Source organism: Macaca thibetana, chromosome 9, assembly GCF_024542745.1.
Source record: "Macaca thibetana thibetana isolate TM-01 chromosome 9, ASM2454274v1, whole genome shotgun sequence".
Classification (NCBI taxonomy): domain Eukaryota; kingdom Metazoa; phylum Chordata; class Mammalia; order Primates; family Cercopithecidae; genus Macaca; species Macaca thibetana.
In genome coordinates, this window is record NC_065586.1 from 41,845,944 (window position 1) to 41,868,132 (window position 22,189).

At 57.6% G+C, this 22,189-nt stretch overlaps 1 protein-coding gene across 1 annotated transcript in view; it reads right to left on the minus strand.

Annotated features, from left to right (window-relative positions):
• Positions 1–22,189, minus strand: part of RET (ret proto-oncogene) — a 52,987-nt gene that overhangs the window by 8,386 nt on the left and 22,412 nt on the right. The window contains exons 2-15 of the mRNA XM_050803101.1: positions 21,167–21,430; positions 19,243–19,530; positions 16,785–17,026; positions 15,377–15,572; positions 12,727–12,926; positions 10,415–10,673; positions 9,645–9,770; positions 8,907–9,017; positions 8,195–8,314; positions 7,127–7,383; positions 5,130–5,277; positions 3,341–3,448; positions 2,082–2,296; positions 1,692–1,814 (exon numbers count right to left, since the gene is read on the minus strand). Of these exons, the coding sequence (XP_050659058.1) occupies positions 1,692–1,814; positions 2,082–2,296; positions 3,341–3,448; positions 5,130–5,277; positions 7,127–7,383; positions 8,195–8,314; positions 8,907–9,017; positions 9,645–9,770; positions 10,415–10,673; positions 12,727–12,926; positions 15,377–15,572; positions 16,785–17,026; positions 19,243–19,530; positions 21,167–21,430 (2,657 nt within the window). The remainder of the gene's footprint in view (positions 1–1,691; positions 1,815–2,081; positions 2,297–3,340; positions 3,449–5,129; positions 5,278–7,126; positions 7,384–8,194; positions 8,315–8,906; positions 9,018–9,644; positions 9,771–10,414; positions 10,674–12,726; positions 12,927–15,376; positions 15,573–16,784; positions 17,027–19,242; positions 19,531–21,166; positions 21,431–22,189) is intronic.

Below are 22,189 nucleotides of genomic sequence, written 5' to 3' on the forward strand. Positions count from 1 at the left end.
GTGACGGAGAAGGCCAGGCCCTATCCCTGAGCTTTCAGCAGCCAGAGTGCTGTAGACACTCCTGGGCACAGAGCTGGCCACACACAGCTTTGAAGGGGCTGGAGCTTCAGCCTGAACCTCCTGGGGATTGCTGAGATGCTGGCGGGAGTCAGCTGCCTGCCCACAGCCACACAGGGCCAGTTTGTCACACGACACAGGCCTGCTGGTGGTGTAGAGCAGTGCTTCCCTATGCATGGGCCTGGAACTCCTCCAGCAAGATCTCTGCTAGGGTTCTGAGGGCCAATGTGTTTGGGAAACCAACATCTAGCATTTCCATGTTGGGCACTTTGCCAGCAGCTACCACACTGAAAGAGCCTTGAGGGAAGGGATTTGTCTATGTGCCTTGGGGGAGGCTGTTTTTTCTCTCTTATTGTGTTGCAGGGTGCTTTTAGTATCTCTGAATGAGTGTCCCCGGCCTCCTACATCCCTCATCAGTGCTGGGGTCTGACCTAACAAATCCTTTCCAGGGTAACTTGAGAAACAGCTTCTCCACAGACAAGCCTGAAGGTGCAAGTCCATTTTAAAAATGTGTGCCTTAGGTTGTAACACAACATTACTGTCACTTCTTTTACTTAAACACATTAGGGATTTATGTCCTTAGGGCACTGTGGCTGTCTTGGTAGCAGTGTGTGACAGTGCAGCCTGCACACCTTGTGTAGGAATGCCTTCAGCTTCTCTCCCTGGAGGACCAGTACATCAACAGGAAGGCTGTGTCCACACCCTCCACAGAGCCCGGGCCAGCCCCTACCCCTTCCCCTGCAGCAGTTCTGAGATCTGCTGTCACAAGGGAAACCCCAGAAGAAACTGAACAGCTCACAACCCCTGGCAACACAAATGACTTTTCCAGACCCCTCAGAGTAAAGCTGAATCATAGGAAGTTGCCTTTTGTGTGTGTGTGTGTGTTTTGTTTTGTTTTTTTTCTTCTTCTTTTTTGAGCAGGGTCTGCTCTGAACGTCTGGGTAGCATGGCCTTTGAGCAGCCCCCTGAACTTGACCTGCCTGGGCTGCCACTGGGAGGCTGCAGGAGAGGGGCTGACGTGGGCAGAAAACCTAAGGGCCAAGGCAGTTGTCCTGGGACTAGGACCACGGTAGGGAACCAGGTGTCCTCAAGGGTGCCCACTGCCTGTTTCATAGCCTTGGACAAAGCTGGGCTGCGTTTCTGGATCCTGTCCAGGGGGTTCCTATGCCTCTAAACTCACCCAGCCCAGCATCCAAGGCCCTTGTGCAGGAGAAGCCTCACTTGTAAAGCAGTACATTCCTTTCTGCAAAGAATGGCGATCCTGCTAATTTCATCCCACCTTTCTTTGAGAAAAGAGCGAAGGTCACATCAGAACGGTGACCTTTATTCTGCAGAAGAGGACTGTTAGTCCCGCAGCATGAGGTGGCCTCTGAAAAGTGTGGCAAGGACCTCAGTCAGTGCTGCAGGGGAGGGGTGCCCTCGAGGCCGTGGAGGAGAAGGACATGCCAGAGGCTGAGCGGAGTTCTAACTGGGTCCTTGGGGACCCAGGGTCAGAAAGATTTGGGGTGAGGGCTATAAAAAACTTAGAGTTCCACAAATCTTCGGTATCTTTCCTAGGTGTCTCAAGGGCACTGCCCGCCCTGTGGTGCAGCTGGGATCTCCGGGAGCCCTGCCTCACCCCCAGGACTGGGCACCTTGCTCCTCTTCACGTAGGAATCCTCTTCATAAACATCTCGGGACAGGCCGAAATCCGAAATCTTCATCTTCCGCCCCTCAGCTACCAGGATGTTTCTGGCTGCCAAGTCCCGATGAACGAGCTGCGAGGAAAAACAGCACAAGTCCTCAGGCCATGGCCCAGCGGCAGCGGTCACTGGCTCAGCCTGGTTTGACCAGCAGAGGGGTAGGGTGTGGCCCGGGTAGCGGCCTGGTGAGACCTGGGCCGGGGGTGTGGCATGGCAGGGGCGTGGCGGGTTAGAGCGGGGCATGGTGGGGGCGTGGCAGGCCAGGATGTGGGTGGCAGGGACATGGTGGGTCAGGGTGTGGCCTGACCGGGGCTGGCTGGGTGCACAGCCATATGCACGCACCTTCATCTCGGCCAGGTACTGCATCCCCCGTGAGATCTGCCAGGCAAATGAGATGAGGTCGCCCATGGTGAGGGCCCGCTCGTCTGGGTGGTCCAGGGAGCTGGAGTTGCGGCTGCCTCCACTGCCCAGGTAGCCGGGCCCCACCTTGCGGCTCTCACGGAGGAAGCCCCGCAGGGAACCATACTTGGCGTACTCCACAATGAGGAGGAGCGGGCCTGGGGGTGGAGAAAGGGGGCCCTGGGCGTGCAGGTCAGGCAGCTCCGGTCTTTCGGGAGCCGGGGTGGGAGGCTGCAGGACCCCCAGGCCCAGCCACCCAATGAGTAAGGGGGCAGACACAGCCCTGCCTCGGGCAGTACAGTTGCAGCTCCGTGGAGATCGAAGACCTTGAAGTCTCAGTTCTCTCTTGAACCACTTGCTCTCTGCCTCCTGCTGCTCGTGTGGGCGCCTCCTTCTAGAGTTGCCTGAGGCAGGTGACACTGCCCTGGGAGGCACCCCCCCCCGATGCTAGGACCCCATGCCTTTTTGCCTCCTGGGTCCTGCCCCAGTGCAGGCTGGGGGTGCTGATGGAGGCAGAGACCTGCGCAGATGCAAGGGTTCCCGCCTGGCGCTGGGCTCTGGACGCAGCCTGCTCCCTGTTCCCGCCTGTCCTGCCCCAGGTCCAGCCTCCAACTCTACTGGTGCTGAGCAGAATGCCTACTGCGTGCTCCCAGTGTTTCCCTATCCCTCTCACACACACCCGCACATGCATGCTGGGAAGCCCCTGAGCAGCACGGTGGTTTGAAAAACCAACAAACCAGGCTGGTCTCCTGGATCTTTATCTGAGAAATGGTGGCAAAGTTCCTGTCATGCAGGGTGGGGTTGGGGTCACCTGAGGTCACAGCACACCTAGTGCCCTGTGGTACCCAGGGTACCCTAGTAACCAGGATGCACTGGCCATTCCTAGAGCTCCCTGCACTGCAGGCTCAGCCCGAAACTGGGTGAGGACACATGGCAATGTCACACCAGAGACCTCTGAGTAGCCCTCTGGGCCCACGGAGTGCCGCTAGCACGCGGCCCCTCTGATGGGAAGTGCCCACTAAGCCCGTGGACTCAGCTAGACACAAGCTCCAGGCTGGGGCCTGAGCCAGGCTTCCAGAAAGAGGGAGAATAGGAAACAGGGCAGGAGCAGTCAGGAAAGGGAGAAAGAGGGAGAACAGGGCTGTATGGAGCCCCCAGCCTGGGTGCTGTGGCTGCCCACCTCACCCTGCAGCTCGCCTTACCATCCTGGCTGCAGGCACCATACAATTTGATGACATGTGGGTGGTTGACCTGCTTCAGGAGGTTGAACTCTGACAGCAGGTCTCGCAGCTCACTCGGGGAGGCGTTCTCTGAAATGCAGCACAGAGCAGGTTGCAAACGATCCCTCCTGGAAGCCCCTTCCATGACCATACCGGTCAGGATGGACCGGCATTGCCTTGCCCAAGTTCAGACAGAGAGGCCTGCAAGGACGATGCTGCTTGAGGCTTCTCCCAGCCTTTGGGGTCAGTGGACAGGGGCTTCATCCGCCCTGAGGAAGAAGCACCCTGAGGAGCCAGCATCCACACATGCCAGATCTTTCCCCAGTGTCCCAGGGCTGGGCCACCTGTGTATGTGGCATTATGTTCCTGTAGTCGTCTTTAGAAGACAGTGGTCCACAGAAATCCCCCTCCTTAATCCTTCTGGAAAGGTGAGGGGACTCCCCCAGGTACCCACGCTGACTTGTGGGAAGAGGCCCTGGAGAAGGTGGAGAGCCATGAAGGAGGTCCACACACCACGATCAGGCTCCCCGTTTCCCACTCCCATCTGAGATGGCCAGCCTGGAGCCCAGGCATCTCCCATGCTGCTGATGTATCCATCACACACGCATGTCAGCAGCTCAAACTCCGTTAGTTACTAAGAAGACCCACATTAGCACCTGAGATAAAACAGTGTTACCAGTGCACTGAACACCTGACATTCTGGCTTATTCTTAATGAACAGCATGATTCCCCAGAGAGTCTAACTGTAGAGGCATGATGGAAAGAGGACGAGGCACCACAGGGGTGGCCTGCCCAGCACACGCGTCCCGAGGGTGGCCAGTGCTGTCCTGGAATGCCCAGCAGGTGCCTGGGCCTGAAGGTATTCCAAGAGTCAGAATACATGGCTAAGCCATCCCTCCCAGGTCAGCTGTCCCACTGCCCCACTGTGCCGTGCCACCTCCTCTGTCCTGAAGGATTGTCTGGAAGGGAGAGGACATTTCCAACATAGGAGGACTTGGGGAGTCAGGGCCCCAGGACCCCTTGGATCAGGTGTGGGCGGCCTGGGGCTGTGCATGGCTGAAGGAAATCCAAGGGTCTCCCCGTACCCCTGGAAAGTCCAGGGTTTTACTGGCTTGGAGGTGAACCCAGTCTGAGGGGCTGGGTAGGCATCTGGAAGCACCCTGTGCTGTGCAGCCCCTGACTACTGCAAATAATTCTTGTGTACACCAACTACTCTCCCTCACTGCCATTCAGCCTGGCTGTCCACAGGGCTGGGGCCTGGCCACAGAAGAGGGGGCCACTCAGTGCAGTCACCAGCCTCAGACATGCAGGCCTGTGCGGGTAGGTGCATGTGCCTATCAAGAGCCAAACTTGTGGCATGACTGGGCATGCAGGCGAGATAGGCCCATGGGGGTCTCTTGAGATTGAGGGCCAGTCCTTACTGGTGGTCTCTTCACCAGGACCCCAGGAGACACTGGGCTGAGAGGAATGAATGGGGTAGACTGGAGTGAAGACGGCTATCAGCTCAAAACCAAAGGGCTTTTTAAATGTTTAAAGCTTAGATCTTCAGTGGCACTGGCACAGCAGCACCTCTAGAGCCTTCCAGGGAGAACAAAGTCCTCGCTCTGCTTCTCTAGGCCCAAGTGGTCCATGGGAGGGGTCCCCCAACTGCAGCCGCTCTAAAACAGCAATGGGGGCTCTTCGGGGTCCCATGCTGGGCAGGAGGGGCCTCACCCTGCCCCCTCGCCCCAGAGACTCCCCCAGGTGCACTGTGCCTGTGCCTGGCAGGTACCTTTCAGCATCTTCACGGCCACTGTGGTGTACCCTGCTCTGCCTTTCAGACGGAAGGCCGTTGCCTTGACCACTTTTCCAAATTCACCTTCTCCTAGAGTTTTTCCAAGAACCAAGTTCTTCCGAGGGAATTCCCACTTTGGATCCTCCTATGTTGGAAATGAGGGAAGTGGGAGAAGAGGGGAGAAAAGTGTAAGGATGACAGGGGAGGAAGAAGGCAAGACCCTTAAAGGAGCCCCCATGGACAAGTTCCAATGTGCAGAGAACCAGCTGTCATCTGAGCCAGAGGCAATGCTGCCTGTCTCTGTCCAGGGCAGGACCCCACAGCCAGGCCCCTGAGAGCTGCTACATGACAGGTGTGGTCACAGCATGGCTTGGACTCAGTACTCTGACCGTCTCTGGCTCTTGGTCTACTGTCTCCCCTGACCCCTGCCCCAGGACTAAATGAGCACTGGTCCAGCCCAGGACCTCCGGCTACAATGGAAGTGTCCAGGGCAACTTCTCTACATAGCCACCCCTGCAAAGAAAGGCACCACCATGTTCTGCCTCCAAGTGTGGAACCACTGCTCCTCCAGGGCTGCCACCTGCCTTCACGTACCCGTTTACTCTGCCTGCTGGCACCACCACCCTGCCCTCCCATCAAAGTTCTATCCACACATCGGGACCACTTGGGACTGCTTCGGATGTCTTCCCAGACCCCCACCCCCAGTGCTTGAACTCTGACCAGGGAGGCCAAAGCCTGCCAGGATCCAGGAACCCTCCCCTGATGTGCCAGCTATGGGCATCTGTCACCCCAGATCTCCTGCTCCTGGGCTATCCTGGTCTGGCCCCATGTTCCCTGGGAAGCCACAGTCAAGGTCAGTGTCGACATCGCCATGGATTCCCTGCGGCTGTCACCTCCACAGCTGGCACTGGAAACCCGTTTACCACACTCCAGAGACTGCAGTAAGCACATGAGGGCGACATCAACATGATCCTCTCAAAAACTGAGGTTGAGTCACAGGTCCAAGACCTGCTGCTGATGAGTGTGACTCTGGAGCTGATTGGGGTTAGGGTGATGGTCTCTGCCAGCAGCAGCCCAGACCAGTGTGGCCTTCCTGGGCAGCCTTGCACAAACCCGCTGGGTTTATGAAGGACTCTGGAGGCTCCTCCTAGAGCCCTGTCACGAGAGTAAGCTGCGGCCAGGCCAGGACGGGGACCACCAACTAGGAAAGCTGGTGGGGAAGTGGCAGTGGCCACATCTGGGAAGGCCTCCTTGGCCCACACCCTTACCGAGGGCTGGGTGTTGCCTGAACGGAGGCTCCAGGGCCGAGGCCTCAGGCTGAGCTGTGCTGTGGGATGTGGCCCCTCCCAGGAATCCCAGGTTACCTCCCAGCCTGAGATGGCAACTGCCAGGGCCCTGTGGCCACTGGGTGCTCAGTTTCCTCCCTGGAGGCTCCTGCCGAGGAGGTATTCACGCCACCATAAGCTGCATGGCTCACCGTTCACTCACACCCTTGGCTCTGAGCCTCTTTTCCTCCCAGAACGAGGCTTGGCTTCCAGCGCCCTGGACAGTGCTAGTGGGGACACTGAAGGGGCAGGCCACCACCAGAAGAGGGCAGAAGCACCACACAGCAGGCCTGGCCGGGACAGGGAGGCTCCAGGGTGCTCAGCACAGCCTGGAGGCTCTGAGCAACACACGCAGACCTGCAGGCCAGGCTCTCCAGAGAGGCACCCCCCTCTGATTTCAGTGTCCCTCCGTCCACACTGCTGCTCCCCTGCCTGATGCTGCGACCCTGACCACTGCCTCTCACCTGGATGGGAACAGCACCTCATCATAGTTCCACCCCACAGACTGTCCCCACACAGCACCCTACGGAAATAGGGGCAGAGCACGGGCCTCGTCTGCCCAGTGTTGGCAGTCCCTCACGGGATAGCCTCCTCTCCCCAGCTGGCCTCCCTCCCTGGAAGGCATCTGGGGAGGGCAGGTGGTCTTCCCTGCCCCATAGGGACCCTCACCGGGATCTTGAAGGCATCCACGGAGACCTGGTTCTCCATGGAGTCGAGCGAGGGCCGGCGGGCGCCGGAAGAGGAGTAGCTGACTGGGAAGGCCTGGGCGGGCCTCCGAAAGGTCATCTCAGCTGAGGGGATGGGTGGCTTGTGGGCAAACTTGTGGTAGCGGTGGATGCAGAAGGCAGACAGCAGCACCGAAACGATGAAGGAGAAGAGGACGGCGGCTGCAATCACCGTGCGGCACAGCTCGTCGCACAGTGGATCTGTGGGTGGGGGCGGTGTGAGGCTCTAGGCCCAGAGGCTCGGCACCACTGGGTACAGGCTGCACATGCTCCACCGCATGGCTCTCCAGCCAACCGTGTCCGCACCAGCGGGGAAGTGGCCATGAAGGTGTGGGAAGGCCTGAGAACACCCCATTGGGCATGGGTACTGCCATTTACTGCCCCCTCCTAGACTACTATTGCCCTCTTACAGATGGTGACAGAGGCTCAGAGAGGCTGAGCAGCCTGCCAAGGTCACACAGCAGAGGCTATGCTCACTACACCAGCTGGCACTGGAGGGCTGGCAGGGGAGGTTAAAATTTTCCTCTGTTCCAAATGTCTTTGGCATTTTCTTTATGAAAATGTTAAGTGGCTCATGATGTAGGGCTATATAATACCGGAAAACTCAATACCAGAAATGTGTCCCTGTGCTCAGGCAGAACCGCATCCCTGAGTGTAGTCAGTGTGGCTGTGCCACCCACCATACCTGTTGACCTTGAAATGTGTTCCTGGGTGGGTCCCAGATGCATGGTCACAGGGATAGTGACCTGTCACCCTGACAAGTTGTTTGGTGGAAGAACTGCTTTTCTGGCCTGTTCATCATAGAACTTAGGGCCAGAGGACACTTTATAGGGGCTCTGGCCCCTCTCCTGGGTTGCACCAATGGAGTAACAGAGGCCCAGAGGGAGGGAGGGAAGTCTCATGGGGCCCACTCGCCTCCCAGCAATTTCCTCCCTTGTTGGGACCTCAGATGTGCTGTTGAGACCTCCATGGGCCCAGGAGGTGATGGTGGTCGTGGCTGCCACCCACTCACCCTGGATGTCTTCGGGCTCGCAGAAGCACTTCTCCTCCTCAGGGAAGCAGTTGCAGGTACCATAGCCAGCTTTAATCCCCCGGGGCTCCCCGGGCTCATGCCCGCCGACAATGCTGCCCCCTGAGGGCAGACATAGCCCACTCAGCCCCCTGGGGTGCCTGACCACCCCAGGCCCCCATATTTGGAGGGCACTGTCCCAAGGAGCCCCCCTCCCCAACTGGTGTTGCAAGCATAGGCCCAGGGAGGCCAGGCGCCCAGCAGCTTGGCTCAGCCGGGCAGGGTTCGGTCACAGTGCCTTTCTGAAGCCATGGGTGAAGCCAGGCCCCCTCCTAACATTTCATCTGAACAAAGGACTCTGACTCCAAAACTGGAGCCTGGTGGCCTGACCAGCACATTGCAGGGTCCCTCGTCTAGCTCAGGGCCACACTTTCCCTGTCAGTGTCCCTATTGACCATTCTCTGCTTCTGAAATCTGTGTGTGCCAATTTCTGGGGCCTCAGCAGGGACCTGGACAGTCTGTGTGTCCCTGCCTCCCCCCGTCCCTGACCCTCCCTGCTCCCTCCCCATGGCCAGGGTGACGCTGAAATGCACAAGAGGCTCAGCTTGATGCATAAAACTGACAGCCCTGGCAACTCTGGCTGAAGTGCATGTGGGATCCAGGTTTCCCCTACTATCTCCTACCTGTTCCCATGCCCTCATTAAACCCTGCTTACGGAGGCAGTCCTGGGGGCAAATGTTGATGTCTTGGGTCTCCACGACATCGCAGTGGCCATCGGGGCAAGTCTTGGTGCTGGGAGAGCAGGTGGAGAAGTTCCTGGTGATCCCTGCACAGGACACACAGCAGGCTGTCACCCACGTGGGAGCCCCGCCACATGCCCCCACCACCTCCTAGGCCGATCCTGCCCCTCTAGGGAGGAGCAAATGGAGCCCTGAGCAGGGAAACACCACACACAGAGCCTTGCCAGCGGAAGCATCCTGGGGAGCCACAGCTTATGGGAGAGGAGGTATGGGGGGTTCCTCACACAGGTGGCCCTTACAGCAAAGAGGCCAGGACCCTCTCAGGGCTGCACAGTGAGGGCCCCTCATGGTGGTGGGCACACCCAGGCTGGCCTCTGGCTGATGCAGACAATGAGTCCCCTGCCCACACCACATCCCCTGGACGAGGACTTCCCAGAAAAGGCCATTCTGTCCCCAGCACATCCCAACTTTGGTTCAGACCTTCCCAAGTCCAGAGTGACTCCAGCCTGGGGACCATTTGCTGTATTCACAAGCCCTCTCCCCAGCCCTGCACTGCTGCCCACTATGCTGGCATCGTGAGCCACGTGGGGGATGAGGTGCCAGAAGCAGACCTGGAGCAGGGAGAGCCACCCCAGGCTGGCAGGGCCCCAGGACCCCGTTTCTACCGGTGCCGTTGCCCCTGCAGGCATCCCTCGGGCGTTTCCAGGACCTACCTTTGCCATCTCCTTGCCTCCACTCACATCTGCCCGTTGGGGAGCCCAGGCCGCCACACTCCTCACACTCTGGCCGTCTCTTGCTGACTGCACAGGACAGGGGGCAGCCTGCCTCCTCGGCCACATCTGCAGGTGGCAGACAAGCAGGGTCACAGGGGGCTGGCCTGGGTCCAGTGCCCAGCCAGTGCCCAAGGACAGGGAACAGTACCAGCCGAGCTGTCTCACAGATGGAGCCCAAGGGGACTGGAGTGGCAGACCCAGGGCAGCAAAGCCAGTGCCAGGAGCACAGAGCACAGGGCAGGGTACAGGACATCATGGTCACAAAGCGGGGGTCACCTGGGCTGGGGTAAGTACAGGAGGAAGGATGTGAGGGCAGCCAGATTCGGCCAACGATGCTGAGGACGCCCTGTGGGACCTGCATTTCAGATACACAATGAATGGCAGGAATGGCAGCTGCTCAGCATGTTCCTAAGAGGGCATGGATGGGCCTAGAGGTGTGTCTTTCGAGAAGCTGCAAAGGTTGCACAGAACACACCTATACCAAAAAACTGCCTGTTGTTTACCTAAAATTCAAATTTAACCAAGGTCCTGTATGTTATCTGGAAGGGACAACCATTTATTGCTGGGTCACTCATGGTAAAGCTGGTCCATGCCTTCCCCACTCCCCAGCTAAGCCTTGCAGCTGTACTGTGTTTTTTCAAAGGGCAGCAGGCCCAGGCTCCGGAAGCCCCCAGGTCCCCAACCCATTCCTTCCTGGAGCAGGCACTCACACAACCCCTCCACCGTGACAAGCAGCTGGGCCTGGGCCTGCCTGGAGGTCTGATGGTTGGTGGCCACCACCATGTAGTGAAGCTCAGCACACTTGGGCCGTCGCAGGGCCTTGGTGTCGTTCACAAACAGGATCCCCGAGGTGTCCTCGGCCGAGGTGACCACCCCTAGTGTGCTGCAGTTGGCGCCGGAGGAATGCAGCTCGTACTGGACATTGATGCCACTGAACGCCTGGCAGTTTTCCACACAGACTTTCCCGATCTAGGGGGGCACAGGGGAACACCTTAACCAGGCCGCTGGACCGGCCTGCAGTGGCCTGAGGGTAGAGGTTCCCACACAGCCTGAGTTCTGGAACAGCCCCCAACTGAACCTGGAGACAGCAGCCCCGCTGAGCGCCCTGTCCTCCATCCCCTCAGAGCCTGCAGACCCACCCACCTGCCCCGGCCCTGCCCTGCCCAGCTCCACTCAGGCCACATGTCACCAGCTGCCTCTGTTCCTGGGAGCCGGAGGTCAAAGCAACCCAGGGCCTCGAGGTTCAGTTTGGTGGCAGGAAAAGCCCCAGGCAGGCCCTGACTTAACCCTTTACTCCCCTTTTCTCCCTCACTCAGACACCAAGGCCACCAGAATGTCTCCCACGCTCCTCCCCAGCTGCCCCAGCAGTGCTCTGGGGACCCCTTACTCCTCCCTCAGTGCACAGGGTTTAGAGGTCCACCCTGCCCTGGTGTCCCCTGGTCAGAGCACTGAACCCCAGCCACAACACTCGGGAGCATGGTTGCCCCAGCCCATGCAGGACCAAGGGGCCTCCCTGGGACTTTGACTAGAGTCCCTGGGAAAGAGGGGCCTCTTCTCCTGGGGATGCCAGGCCCTGGAGCCAGGACCAAGGGGCCTCCCTGGGACTTTGACTAGAGCCCCTGAGAAAGAGGGGCCTCTCCTGGGGATGCCAGGCCCTGGAGCCAGGACCAAGGGGCCTCCCTGGGACTTTGACCAGAGCCCCTGGGAAAGAGGGGCCTCTCCTGGGGATGCCAGGTCCTGGAGCCAGGCAGCTGAATTCTTTCAGCCTCATGGCAACTCTTGCAGTTGCTTGAAACCAAAAGTTCCACAGATGGTGAGACAGGGGCCAGCCAGAGTAGGGCCGGGCTCTCCCAGGCCCATGTGACCACAGCAAAAACCAGCTTCCTGGGCCTCCTCACTTCCCCCTACAAAGCCCACTTCCAAATTCTCTTGTGACTCTCCAAATTGTCCAGGGTTCCTGTCCCTAATTCACAGCTTTACAAACTGGGGAGAGGGGTGAGACCACAGTGAGGCTGAGGCTGGACTGGGATTCAGGCCCTCGTTCTTGAGCCTGACAGAGGGCAGGTGACTCACCTCCAGCAATGCCTGCTCCTGCCCCGCCCCCTGTGAGACCCCCAGGTCCCTCTGCCTTGTCGCCCCTCCGTCTCTGATCCCTCTCCCATTAAAGGCCATGTGGGTGGTCGGGGAGCTTGGATATGTCCAAGGGTGGGCTCCCTTGTGGGCTGGACACAGGTGGCTGACAGGAGCTGATGTGGGCACAGAACCACCTGAAAGAACTGGCCAATGGCCCTCTGAAGAGGAGGCGCTGCGGGCTGCTCTGCAAGGGAGAGCGGCATGTGAGACCATGCGTGCTGCAGTTTCAAGTCAACTTAATAAGTGCTTACGAGAAACATCCCAGAAAGAACGCCATGACGTGCAACACTGGCACCTGCAGGCAGAAGGGATCACACCTCATGCCTCATCTTCTTTAATGAGTATTTATTACTTTTATGTTTTCTCTTTCTAATCATTATTTTCCAAAGACAAATATAAATGTACGCTTTTTAGCAAACCTAGTTACAAAAGGTAAAAAGTGGAAGCGTTTTCTGCCTCCCCCTGAGGGCATGACTGTGGACAGCACTGTGATCTCTGCACACTTGCAGATCCCCGTCAGGAAAGATCTGCTTTTGCACAAAGGGAGTCACGTGGGGACCAACATCTCTGCAAGCCACTCTCACTTACCAATTTACCAGGAAGATTTTTCCAAGTCACCATATATGTAGATTTACCCAGCATTGCTCTTGCATTTTTGAAAAAACATTTTAAAGATACCAAGAATGGAAAGGGGGAAAAAAGAGAGGCCCAAGGAGCCCCTAGCCCCGCCCACTGTGAGCTCTCCCAGGCCTCTTCTGTGCACCCAGCTGTACCTCCTGGCCCTGGGTTCAGGACTCCACCCAGTCTACTCTGTGTCACCTGCCTCCCTGTGCCCCCATGTCCCTTGGCCCTTCAATCTTCCCCAGACGGGCAGTGGGTGTGGGCTCACCTGGGCAAATCGACGAGCCCTCCTGCTCACAGAGAGGGAGTAGCTACTGGGCAGGTGCAGGCTGACCGGCAGCACCGACACGTTGAAGTGGAGCAAGAGGACGCCCGCTCCTGGACCCTGGAAGTCCGAGTCATTGACCAGCACAGCCAGCTGCATGGTGCGGTTCTCCGAGATGGAGAGGTTCCGATTGAGAACCAGCCCTGCAGGTGGGGGCACAACAATGACCACCGAGCTGCTCTGGATGCTTCCTCATATGTAGCACGCCTCTTCCCAGACACAGCCCTGCACACACACTGGTGCAAACATGCACTTTCAAACGTACAGTGCCATGCGACCGGCCTGGGGGCTGGTCCTAAGTTAGCACCAATGTTCAAATGTTGGGATTTGCTGAACTGAAAGTCCAGGGAACCCTTCTCAGTTTGAGGCAGCCTGTGTGTGTGTGCATGTGCACGCACTCTATGAGGTGTCTGTGTGTATGATATGCTTGTGTGGTATGCGTGTATGTGGTATGTGTAAATGTGTAGTATGCATGTGTGTGGTGTCTGTACATAGGGTATTTGTGCCTGTATGTATGGGGTGTTTGTGTATCGAGTTGTAAACTAAAATTAAAATCTTAAGTCTCCAGACCAACTGAATAGATCCCCTCTTGGCCAAGAGGACACCAGAAAAACCTTAAAAACAGAATTCTGGGCCACGACAGGAAGGCAGGGTGGACTTGCCTTATTAGGCCCTCTTCCTGCTGGAGTTTGGACACAACTGACCGTCATTAACATTAAAACAGAGATCATAAGACTGACAGAACAGACTCTTCTTGCAGTAAGATACCAAATTATAAATAGGACCTAAGGCCATGCCAGGCAAGGGTTAAGTAACACCCTACAAACCATAACATTGGTTTTCTTTTTTGAGACAGAGTCTTGCTCTGTTGCATCTCATTGCAGCCTCAACCGCCCAGGCTCCAGCCATCCTCCCACCTCAGCCTCCCAGGTTCCTGGAATCTAGGCGTGTGCTACCACGCCTAGTTAATTTTTCGTATTTTTTTGTAGAGACAGGGTTTCACCATGTTGCCCAGGCTGGTCTTGAACTCCTGGACTCAAACAATCCATCCGCTTCGGTCTCCCTGAAGTGCTGGGATTATAGGTGTGAGCCACTATGCCTGGCCCATAAAATCTTGTTAAAAACCTTTTTTTTTTTTATTACCCAGGTATAACGCGGTTTACTTTCCATCCTGACCCTGTATAGCATCACGCGACACATAGCAGGCCTCCTTAACATTCCTTTGTACTGACCTGAAGTCTTTAGGCAAAGCTTAACTCTTTCAACCAACTGTAAATTAAAGAATCTCTGCATGTACCTCTAACCTGTAAGCCCCTGCTTTAAGATACCCTGTATTTTGGGGCCAAACCAATGCATACCTTCCAAGTGTTGATTTATGCCCTTGGTTATAACTCCTGCTCCCTAAAATGTATAAAAGCAAACTGTAACCCCACCACCTTGGACCTGGGGACCACTTACTCAAGGTTTCTTGGGTTTGTGTTTTCTCCAGGCTGTGGTCACTCATCCTGGCTCAGAATAAACCTCTTTAAAATGTTTTACAGAGTTTCGTTTTTTGGGGGTAACAGGGTGTGTGTGTGTGTGTGTGTGTGTGTGTGTGTGTGTGTGTGACATGGGGGCTTAAAGGTCTGCATTACCAAGGCCCTGGGAAGAACATGCTAGAGCCCTCCAAACAGCTCCCCCAGAGCATGGCAGAACTCCCCTCCACTGCAGGAGCCTCCAGCAGACCCAATGACCCTGCAGGCCAAGCCTTGGAAGTCATGCCGTCCGTGTACCTGCCGCGTGCTGCCGCTCTAGTTCTCATGCGGTGGAAACTGATGGGAGGGGCACTCTGGCAGACAGGGTGTTCAGTGCCAGGGCAAGGAGGCTGTCTCCCTTCTGACAGGTGGGGCCTCCATAGGCTTGGTGAGGTGGGGAGGACTGAGGAATGAACAGGACCAGGCCAGGCAGAAAGGGGCGAAGGACCCATGGCCCGGGGTTCCCCCAGACACAGACCCCAAATGCAGGTGGTTTATTTGGAAGGCGATCCCAGGAGAAATCAGCAGGAGGTGGGGGAGGGAGGCAGGAAGCAAGGCCTCAGCTGAAAGGTGCCCTGCAAGCAGGTGAGCATGGTGGCACATGTCAGGAGTCAGGCAGGACAATGGGCTCAGAAGCCCTGACCTGGCTTGGGGCTGCTTCTGTACACCAGACTGTTTAGCAGAGAGCTGATAAGGCTGGAGCAATAATCCCTAAGCATTTGAGATACCTTAGGGGCAATGATGGAGTGCCAGGGGCGGGAGGAAAGCCTCAGGTGACATGTATGTTTGCAATCAGTGGTGAGCCCTGGCGAGGTTAGCATGGGGGTGTGGTAGGGCCCTGCCAGGGTTGGCCATGGTGCAGCTCAGGGAGAGAGGACCCATGGTGAAAGCCCTGATGGTGGCTGGAGGGCAGGCCTGGCAGAGACACAGGAAGTGCTTCGAAGAGGGTGGAGGGGAAGTGGCTTGGGCCACAGAGGGCCATGCCAGGTGTGCATGTGTGTGGGGTGCTGCTTGCCCATGAAGAACGAGCACTTCATTTCCTGGGGGCCCAGCCAGGCCATGCCACCAGCCCCTCTTACTATAGTCATGTACGGTCGCCCGCACGAAGCTGCCGTTGGCCTGGACTGAGGTCTCGTTGGGCCAGTGCTCCACCCGGAAGGTCTGCTGGGTCCAGGTGTCCCCGGGGAGCAGCGTGCTTGTGTACCGCCTCACCAGCTCCCCTGACGCAGGTACCACGTCTGCATCGAAGACACGCAGAGTGGCCACTACAGTGTCCTGCAGGATGCAGAGGGCGTTGGTCAGTGCAGGTGAGAGTGGCCCCTCAGACCCCCCAAAACCAGAGACCTCAGGATGCTGCACGTCCCACGCAGCCCACAGGTGGACCAGGTGTGCGTTGTCAGAGCCAGGTATGGGGACTGTCTGACCTAGATTCAAGTTCCCACAGGGTCACTGGCCAGCCTGGCCCAGTCACCTTCCTTGAGCCACTGACCCTCTGTGTAACAGGTGCAATGTAGACCTCTTATAGGGAGAATTACAGCTGATGCCCAGGCACCCTGCTGGCAGGTCCCATCAAGGTCCCTAGAGAGCAGAATGAGCACCTCCACTCTCCCCTGAGGAAGCTGGGCCCTACAGGGTGAAGGTCAGGTCAAGGTCACACAGGAACAGATGGCAGAGCCGAGATCCGAGGCCAGGTGTACATCAAAGCACTCTGCTCGAAGCATCCTCCTCCCCCAGGCTGGAGGGGGTTGTGAGGAAAGCCGCGGGGCACCTGGGATGGCTCTGCGCACCAGGCCTCTGCTGTCACCCCTAGGCGGCCCAGGGAGGCCCACACAGCCTTTACTCACAAGGTGTACTTTCGGTCAGACCTCCTTTCCCTGCCAAACCTGCACGTGGTGTGCCCAGAGAAGCGGCACAAGGTAACGCACTACCTCAGTCCCCACGCCCACTCTCCCACGGCCCCGGCGGAGTGGGCCGGTTGCAGGAAGGCCTGAGGCTCAGCAGGTGGCGGTGGCGCTCCATCAGCGCGAACCGGAGAGGGGCGGGGCGGGGCCGGGCCGGCGGCGATCCGCCTTCCTGTCCCTTTCCAATCCCCGGCACCGCTCCTGGTCACTCAATGGCCCTCCCATTGGGGGCTGACTGCTGGTGGGAGTGCCCTCCCGGCAGATGCTCCCCGCCCGGGCAGCGCGCCGCGCCCGCCTGCAGCGGCACAAGTGTGCCCCAGACGCGAGCCCTCGGGCCTCATCCTGGTCAGTCCCAGACTGGGCACCCAGGGTTCCCAGCCTCCCAAGGCAAGGCCCCGCTGGGTGCTGACAGGACTCCCCCTTCTCCTCCCCCTAGGACAGAGGGGGCCGACGGAGACGAAGGACAAATGAACGCGTGAATGGTCGGCCACATGATTGGGTGGCTACACGGACACTAAACTGACAGAGAAACGAACTGCGGCGGGAGACAGACACTGGGTAGACCACAGCACGCGCGAACAAGCACCTCCTTCCGCTTGAACTCCACCACGGCGCTGGCGGTGTCGACGCCCGCGGGGAATGTGGGCGCCGAGTCGTCCTCGTCGTACACGGTCACCGGGAAGGGCACCATTACCACCTCCTCGCGCGCGCCAGCGTGCACGGTGCACACTGCCACCAGCTCGTACTTCTCCCGCTGCTCGCGGTCCAGGGCCCAGCGCGTGCTCACCTCCAGGCTGTCCGGGGCGCAGCGGAAGGGCAGACCCTCACCTGCGCACCAAGCAGACAGGGGCCCCGCGTGATCGCCAGCCGGGACCGGGCCAGCCGCCTTTCTCGGGAAGGGGGCTCTGCGGTCAGAGCGGGGCGCACACCGCACGCCAGTCGAGGACCCAGGCCTCCCCTCCTCCGCTCCACAGGTGAGCGCAGCACTCCGAACACGAGTTTGCGCTTACGTCCTGCTGCAGCTGCGTCCTCACTCATGCTGGTGGGGAAGAGCGGGGACCAGCACCCTGAGCAACCGGTAGGGACTGGGACACCCCTCCGTCCACCCGGCCTCGATCGGAAGTGACCTTGTGTGGGGAAGGGTGGCTCCGGGTCAGATCAAGCTGCACTGCGGCCCTAGAGAGCCAGCTACTGGCCTTGGCTGCTTTTTTTTTTTTTCTGACGGAGTCTCGTTCTGTTGCCCAGGCGGGAGTGCAGTGGCGCCATCTCGGCTCACTGCAATCTCTGCCTCCCGGGTTCAGGCGATTCTCCTGCCTCAGCCTCCCGAGTAGCTGGGACTACAGGCGCCCGCCACCACGCCCAGCTAATTTTTGTATTTTTAGTAGAGACGGGGTTTCACCATATTGGTGACCTTGGCTGCTTTTTAAAAAATGTTAGTTTTTTTTTTTCAATTATGTATATGTTCATTTTAGAGAACGTGAGAAATAAAGCCACGATTCTACCACTTGAAAACAAACACGGTGGACATCTGAGGTATGATGTGACATTAATGCATAATGATTTCTGACCGCCTAGTGTGCATCGCCACTCTACAACTCCTGTCCAGTGCGTCGCCAGGCTGATCATCCTCTGAAGGCCGGATATTGAGGCAAAAGCGCATGCTCCGTGCCCTGCACGGCAGCTCGCGCTCAACATCGCCCCTGAAGCAGGGCCAGGAACCACAACACACTCTTCAGTGAGCCTGCCCTCGATCTGTCCTCCAGAAATAATCCAGAAAAGGGGGCATGCTGAAGGCGGAAGGTCACCGCTGAAGACTCCACAGCCAACCCCAAGGAGGAGGGGGCAACTCCACAAGCCTCCCAGGCAGAACCATGCCTTGCACATGAATTACACATGTGGGAAATGCTTATCATATAATGCTTTCCTCTGTCAAGTGTGATTACAAAAAGAACACTACTAAACTAAATTTAATGACATAATTTTTAGTGGAAAAGGGCGGCATGCAAAAAACCAAGAGTGATGGCTTTTCTTCCTTTACTGAGATTTTTACTATTCTTGCCATGTTTGTGTGATATAGTGTGAATGGAGGACACACTTACCAGGGGTGCAGCCTGTGACCTGGTTGAGCCCCACTTCCTGACTTTCAGATGGTCAAATGGGGCCTCCCTGCACTGGGTCAGCTGCCTTCTCCCCTCTCCGCTGGGATCCAGCTCATCCCACCCCCTGACTGGCGGCAGCTGCCTGCTTCTTGCCATGCCTCAGCTTACACCCGCATCCCGGCATCACAGCCCACATCCTCCTGTTCAGAGGTTTCTCCTGTAGCCTTCTGATTGTCACCCAGCTTCACCCCTGAATCTTCCCACCCCAAACCATTCCTAACACAGCAGTCTGGCTAATCCTTTTAAAACTAAGACAGGTCCTGCCAGCACTCCGTCCCTCCAAAGTCTTCCATAGCTCCCCATGTTCCTCTGGAGAAAGCCCTGAAAGCGCTCCCAGACCTGCCCCCTGCCCCAGAACTATTCTGCCCTATCGGCCTCAGCTCTTCCCTGTAGCTCAGTGCACTCCAGGCACACGAGGGTCACACTGTAGTGCCCTCCAAGGGGCTAGGCCTGCCTACCCGGCACCCTCCCACCTTTGCTCTGCTAGCCCCCACCCCAACCACCCAATTTACGATGGAGGAATGGAGGTCTCCTCCTCTGTTCCCCTCCTCCTCAGCGTTTCCCTCTTCCCAGTTTCCTAGTTTCTGGAAGCTAGCTCCTTCCAGAAGCCACCCGATTTCCTTGGCATGCTCAGACGCTCTGTCTGCCCCACAAGAATGAAAGCTGCAGGCAGGCAAGATTCCAACCTGTTGTGTTCATTGTTATATCGTTAGCTCCTAGAACAGTACCTGGCCCCTGGCAGGCATGCAAGAGGTACTTCTGGAATGTTGAATGAACTGATGGCATGGAGGTGAAGAATAAACCAGATGGCCTGTGTCAAGGGCTCGCAGAGCAAGCCCAGCAGTAGCAGGCACTGTGGGGTGGCCCCACAAGGTCGGCACTCACCCTCCAGGAGCCTGTAGGCCACGCTGATGTTGGGGCACAAGAACTGCACAGGCAGCAGGCGGAACTGGTGGAAGGTGCCTGGGGGTCGGTTCTCCCGAATGCGGAAGGAGGGCCTTGTCTCTGGGAAGCAGAGCTCCCGGGGCTTGAGGGAGGTGCAAGCTGGAAAGGAGGTGTTGAAGAAGGAGAAGTACACGCGGGCGCAGCCTGGCCACTGGCACTCGCCCTCACGAAGGGATGTGGGTGACAGGAAGACCTTGAGGTAGATGGTGAGCAGGGGGAAGCCGCGGTCTGCAGAGAGAAGTCAGGTCTGTGAGGGCGTTGGCCACACCTGCCAGGCAGTTGGGAATGGGGAGGAGGCAGGAGCTCCAGGGCTGGTGTAAACCCTGGTCCCCACCAAGGTCCACAAAGCTCAGCCTGGTGTTCCAGCTCTGCCTGCCACCTCGTTACCTCTGCTGCACGGCCCTGCAGCCCAGAGTACCAGTGCCCCACAGGCCTAGCTCTCATCATTCAGTTTTCAGCTTAGAGGCCCCTTCCTCAGGGAGGTGCGCTGAGCACTGGGTCTAAGGCTCCCCAGCTCTGACGCTGGCAACTTCTCCAGTAAGGAGTGACCAGTGCCCCCCCTCCACATCCTCCCCAGGAGGTTTGGAGTGGCCACAGACATACTTCCCCAATGCCTAGAGGGGGGCATTTCCGGCAAGTTCCATCACCCATGTGTCACAGCCATTTCAGCTGGGCTGCGAGGGCTTTCCCAGCCTCCATCTCAGCCCTAGGTGGGCGGCTGCTCCTCAGAGCTGCTCTTCCCATATACTCTGGCATTCTCTTTACTTTTTGCTAGCCTGTAGCCTGTGCCTCATTGCTCCAATCCCCTGTTGTAGTTAATTCTTTACACAAACTTTCCCTGTTAAATTACCCTGTGGTTTCTTCCTTAACATGAACTGGCTGTGCATGAAGCCTCTCCCCACCTTGGAGGGCTTAGGCCTCCTAGGAAATGCAGGCCCAGGGCAAATTCCATGCTGGCCCCCTCCCAGGGACTCCCGTTCCTCAAGCTCCACCCTGGGGGAGCAGGATGAAGAGGGCAGCAACTAAGTGCATGGAACCACGACCTATCTCAGATGCCGCCTCCTCCAGGAACTGCCTGGGCTGCGCTGGAGGGAGCTGCTCACCCAAGCCCCCTCCCTCCCCTGCACCCTGGTTGTCCCTGGAAGACAGATCAGTCACTCTGCCTGGGTAGGGCAGGGATGCCTGCTCTGCATTCACAGCCCGAGGCTTGCCTCTCCCCAGCAGACAGGGCTCAGGGTAGTTGTGAGGGCTGTGAGAGTCGTGGCCCTGGAGGGGTGCTGGGGATGGGAACTACCAGGTGACTGTTCCCTGTCACAGGGGCTCTGCTTCCCCCCCACACCCCTCCCATTACCAATGTCACATGTGGCCATGACTCCGGCTCTGACTGCTCCTCTTTCCTCCCTGGACACCTGGGACAGGCCCAAGTCCCTGCCAGGTACAAGGGCAGCCAGCTGCCGATAAGAAGTCAGGCTTTCCTTGGGAACTGCCGCTTCTCCAGAGAGTTGCAGGTCATTTGCTAAATCAAAACCTTGGGATTTTTCCAGTCCCACTCACTCTCTCTCTCGAAACCTCCTAATCCTTTTTAGCCCCACTGGAAGAGGGATTCCGGTCTGGCAGAAGAGTGTACCCAGATGATTCCCGTGTGTCTCCAAACTCCTACAGCCTCAGGCAGCCCTGAAGCTTGTCCTGGCTTCTCTCCAGGCTGGACACAGAGGCAGGCCAGCCTCACCTAACCCCTGACGCTTTCCACAGCAGGGGTGGTGGGGAAGCCACCCCGAGCCTCAGTGCCAGTGGCTGTGATGAGGGCGGCTTGAGGAAGGGGTGGGGTGGGGCACAGGGGTGGGTGTTGGGGCGGCTCCCTTACTGCGGCCACTGAGCTTCTCCCAGGAGCTGCGGTCCAGGCTCCGATTAAGGTAGAGGAGGCCGGTGTCCTCCTGGATGCAGATCCAGTTGTTCTCATGCAGCCGTGTGCGGTACGTGCCGTAGAGGTGCTGGCCCAGGCGGAAGCTGGGCACCTCCTCAGGGGCGTCCCGCAGGGCGTGAACGTACAGCAAGGGCGTGCCAGCCGGCTGGTCCACATACAGCTTCTCCCAGTAAGCATCCCTTGAGAAGTAGAGGCCCAATGCCACTGTGGGAAGTAGGGAAGTGAGTGAGGGATGGTGAGGATAAGGCTTCTTCAAGGACACACACACACACACAAAATCATTAACTTAAAATTCTGATCTTAGCAGGAGTTTTTCATCTCTGTTCCTGATAACATGAACACTCAATTATTTGTATAGTTACACACGGGCTAGAAAAAAACTGCTTTAAAATAGAAAAAGAGAAGGAAACAGGGGAGGCAGTATCCTCAATGACAAGCCTATTCTCAATCGTCCAAGCCGGAAGGGCGCCCGAACCATACAGACTTCTCAACAGATCACCCAGAGCCAGAGTGTTCAAGGGCAGGTGACACTGCCAGCCACGCAGGGCGGGCAACAGTTGCCAACAAATGAAGAAAGCACTTTATAGGAAAGTCGTAAGTCTTTATCTAAACATACGCCTACCATATGACCCTGCAATTCCACTCCATTCATCCAAGAAAAATGAAAACATGTCTATCAAATGCCATAGTTGGAACTGGAAGGATGATTCATAGAAGCCAAGAGCCTAGAGGCCCTTCAGCAGGTGGATGGACAGGCAGACCATGGTCCAGCCACGCCACAGAATCCTGCCCAGCAATGAAAAAGGATGAACTATGGATACACACGAACACCTGGATGGGTCACACACACACACACTATGCCAAGGTGAGGAAGCCAGGCAGAGGAGAGCACACATGGCACGATTCTGGATGGTATTAGGCAATGGATCAGACTGGCTGCCTGTGGCGGGCAGGGGTGTGGGG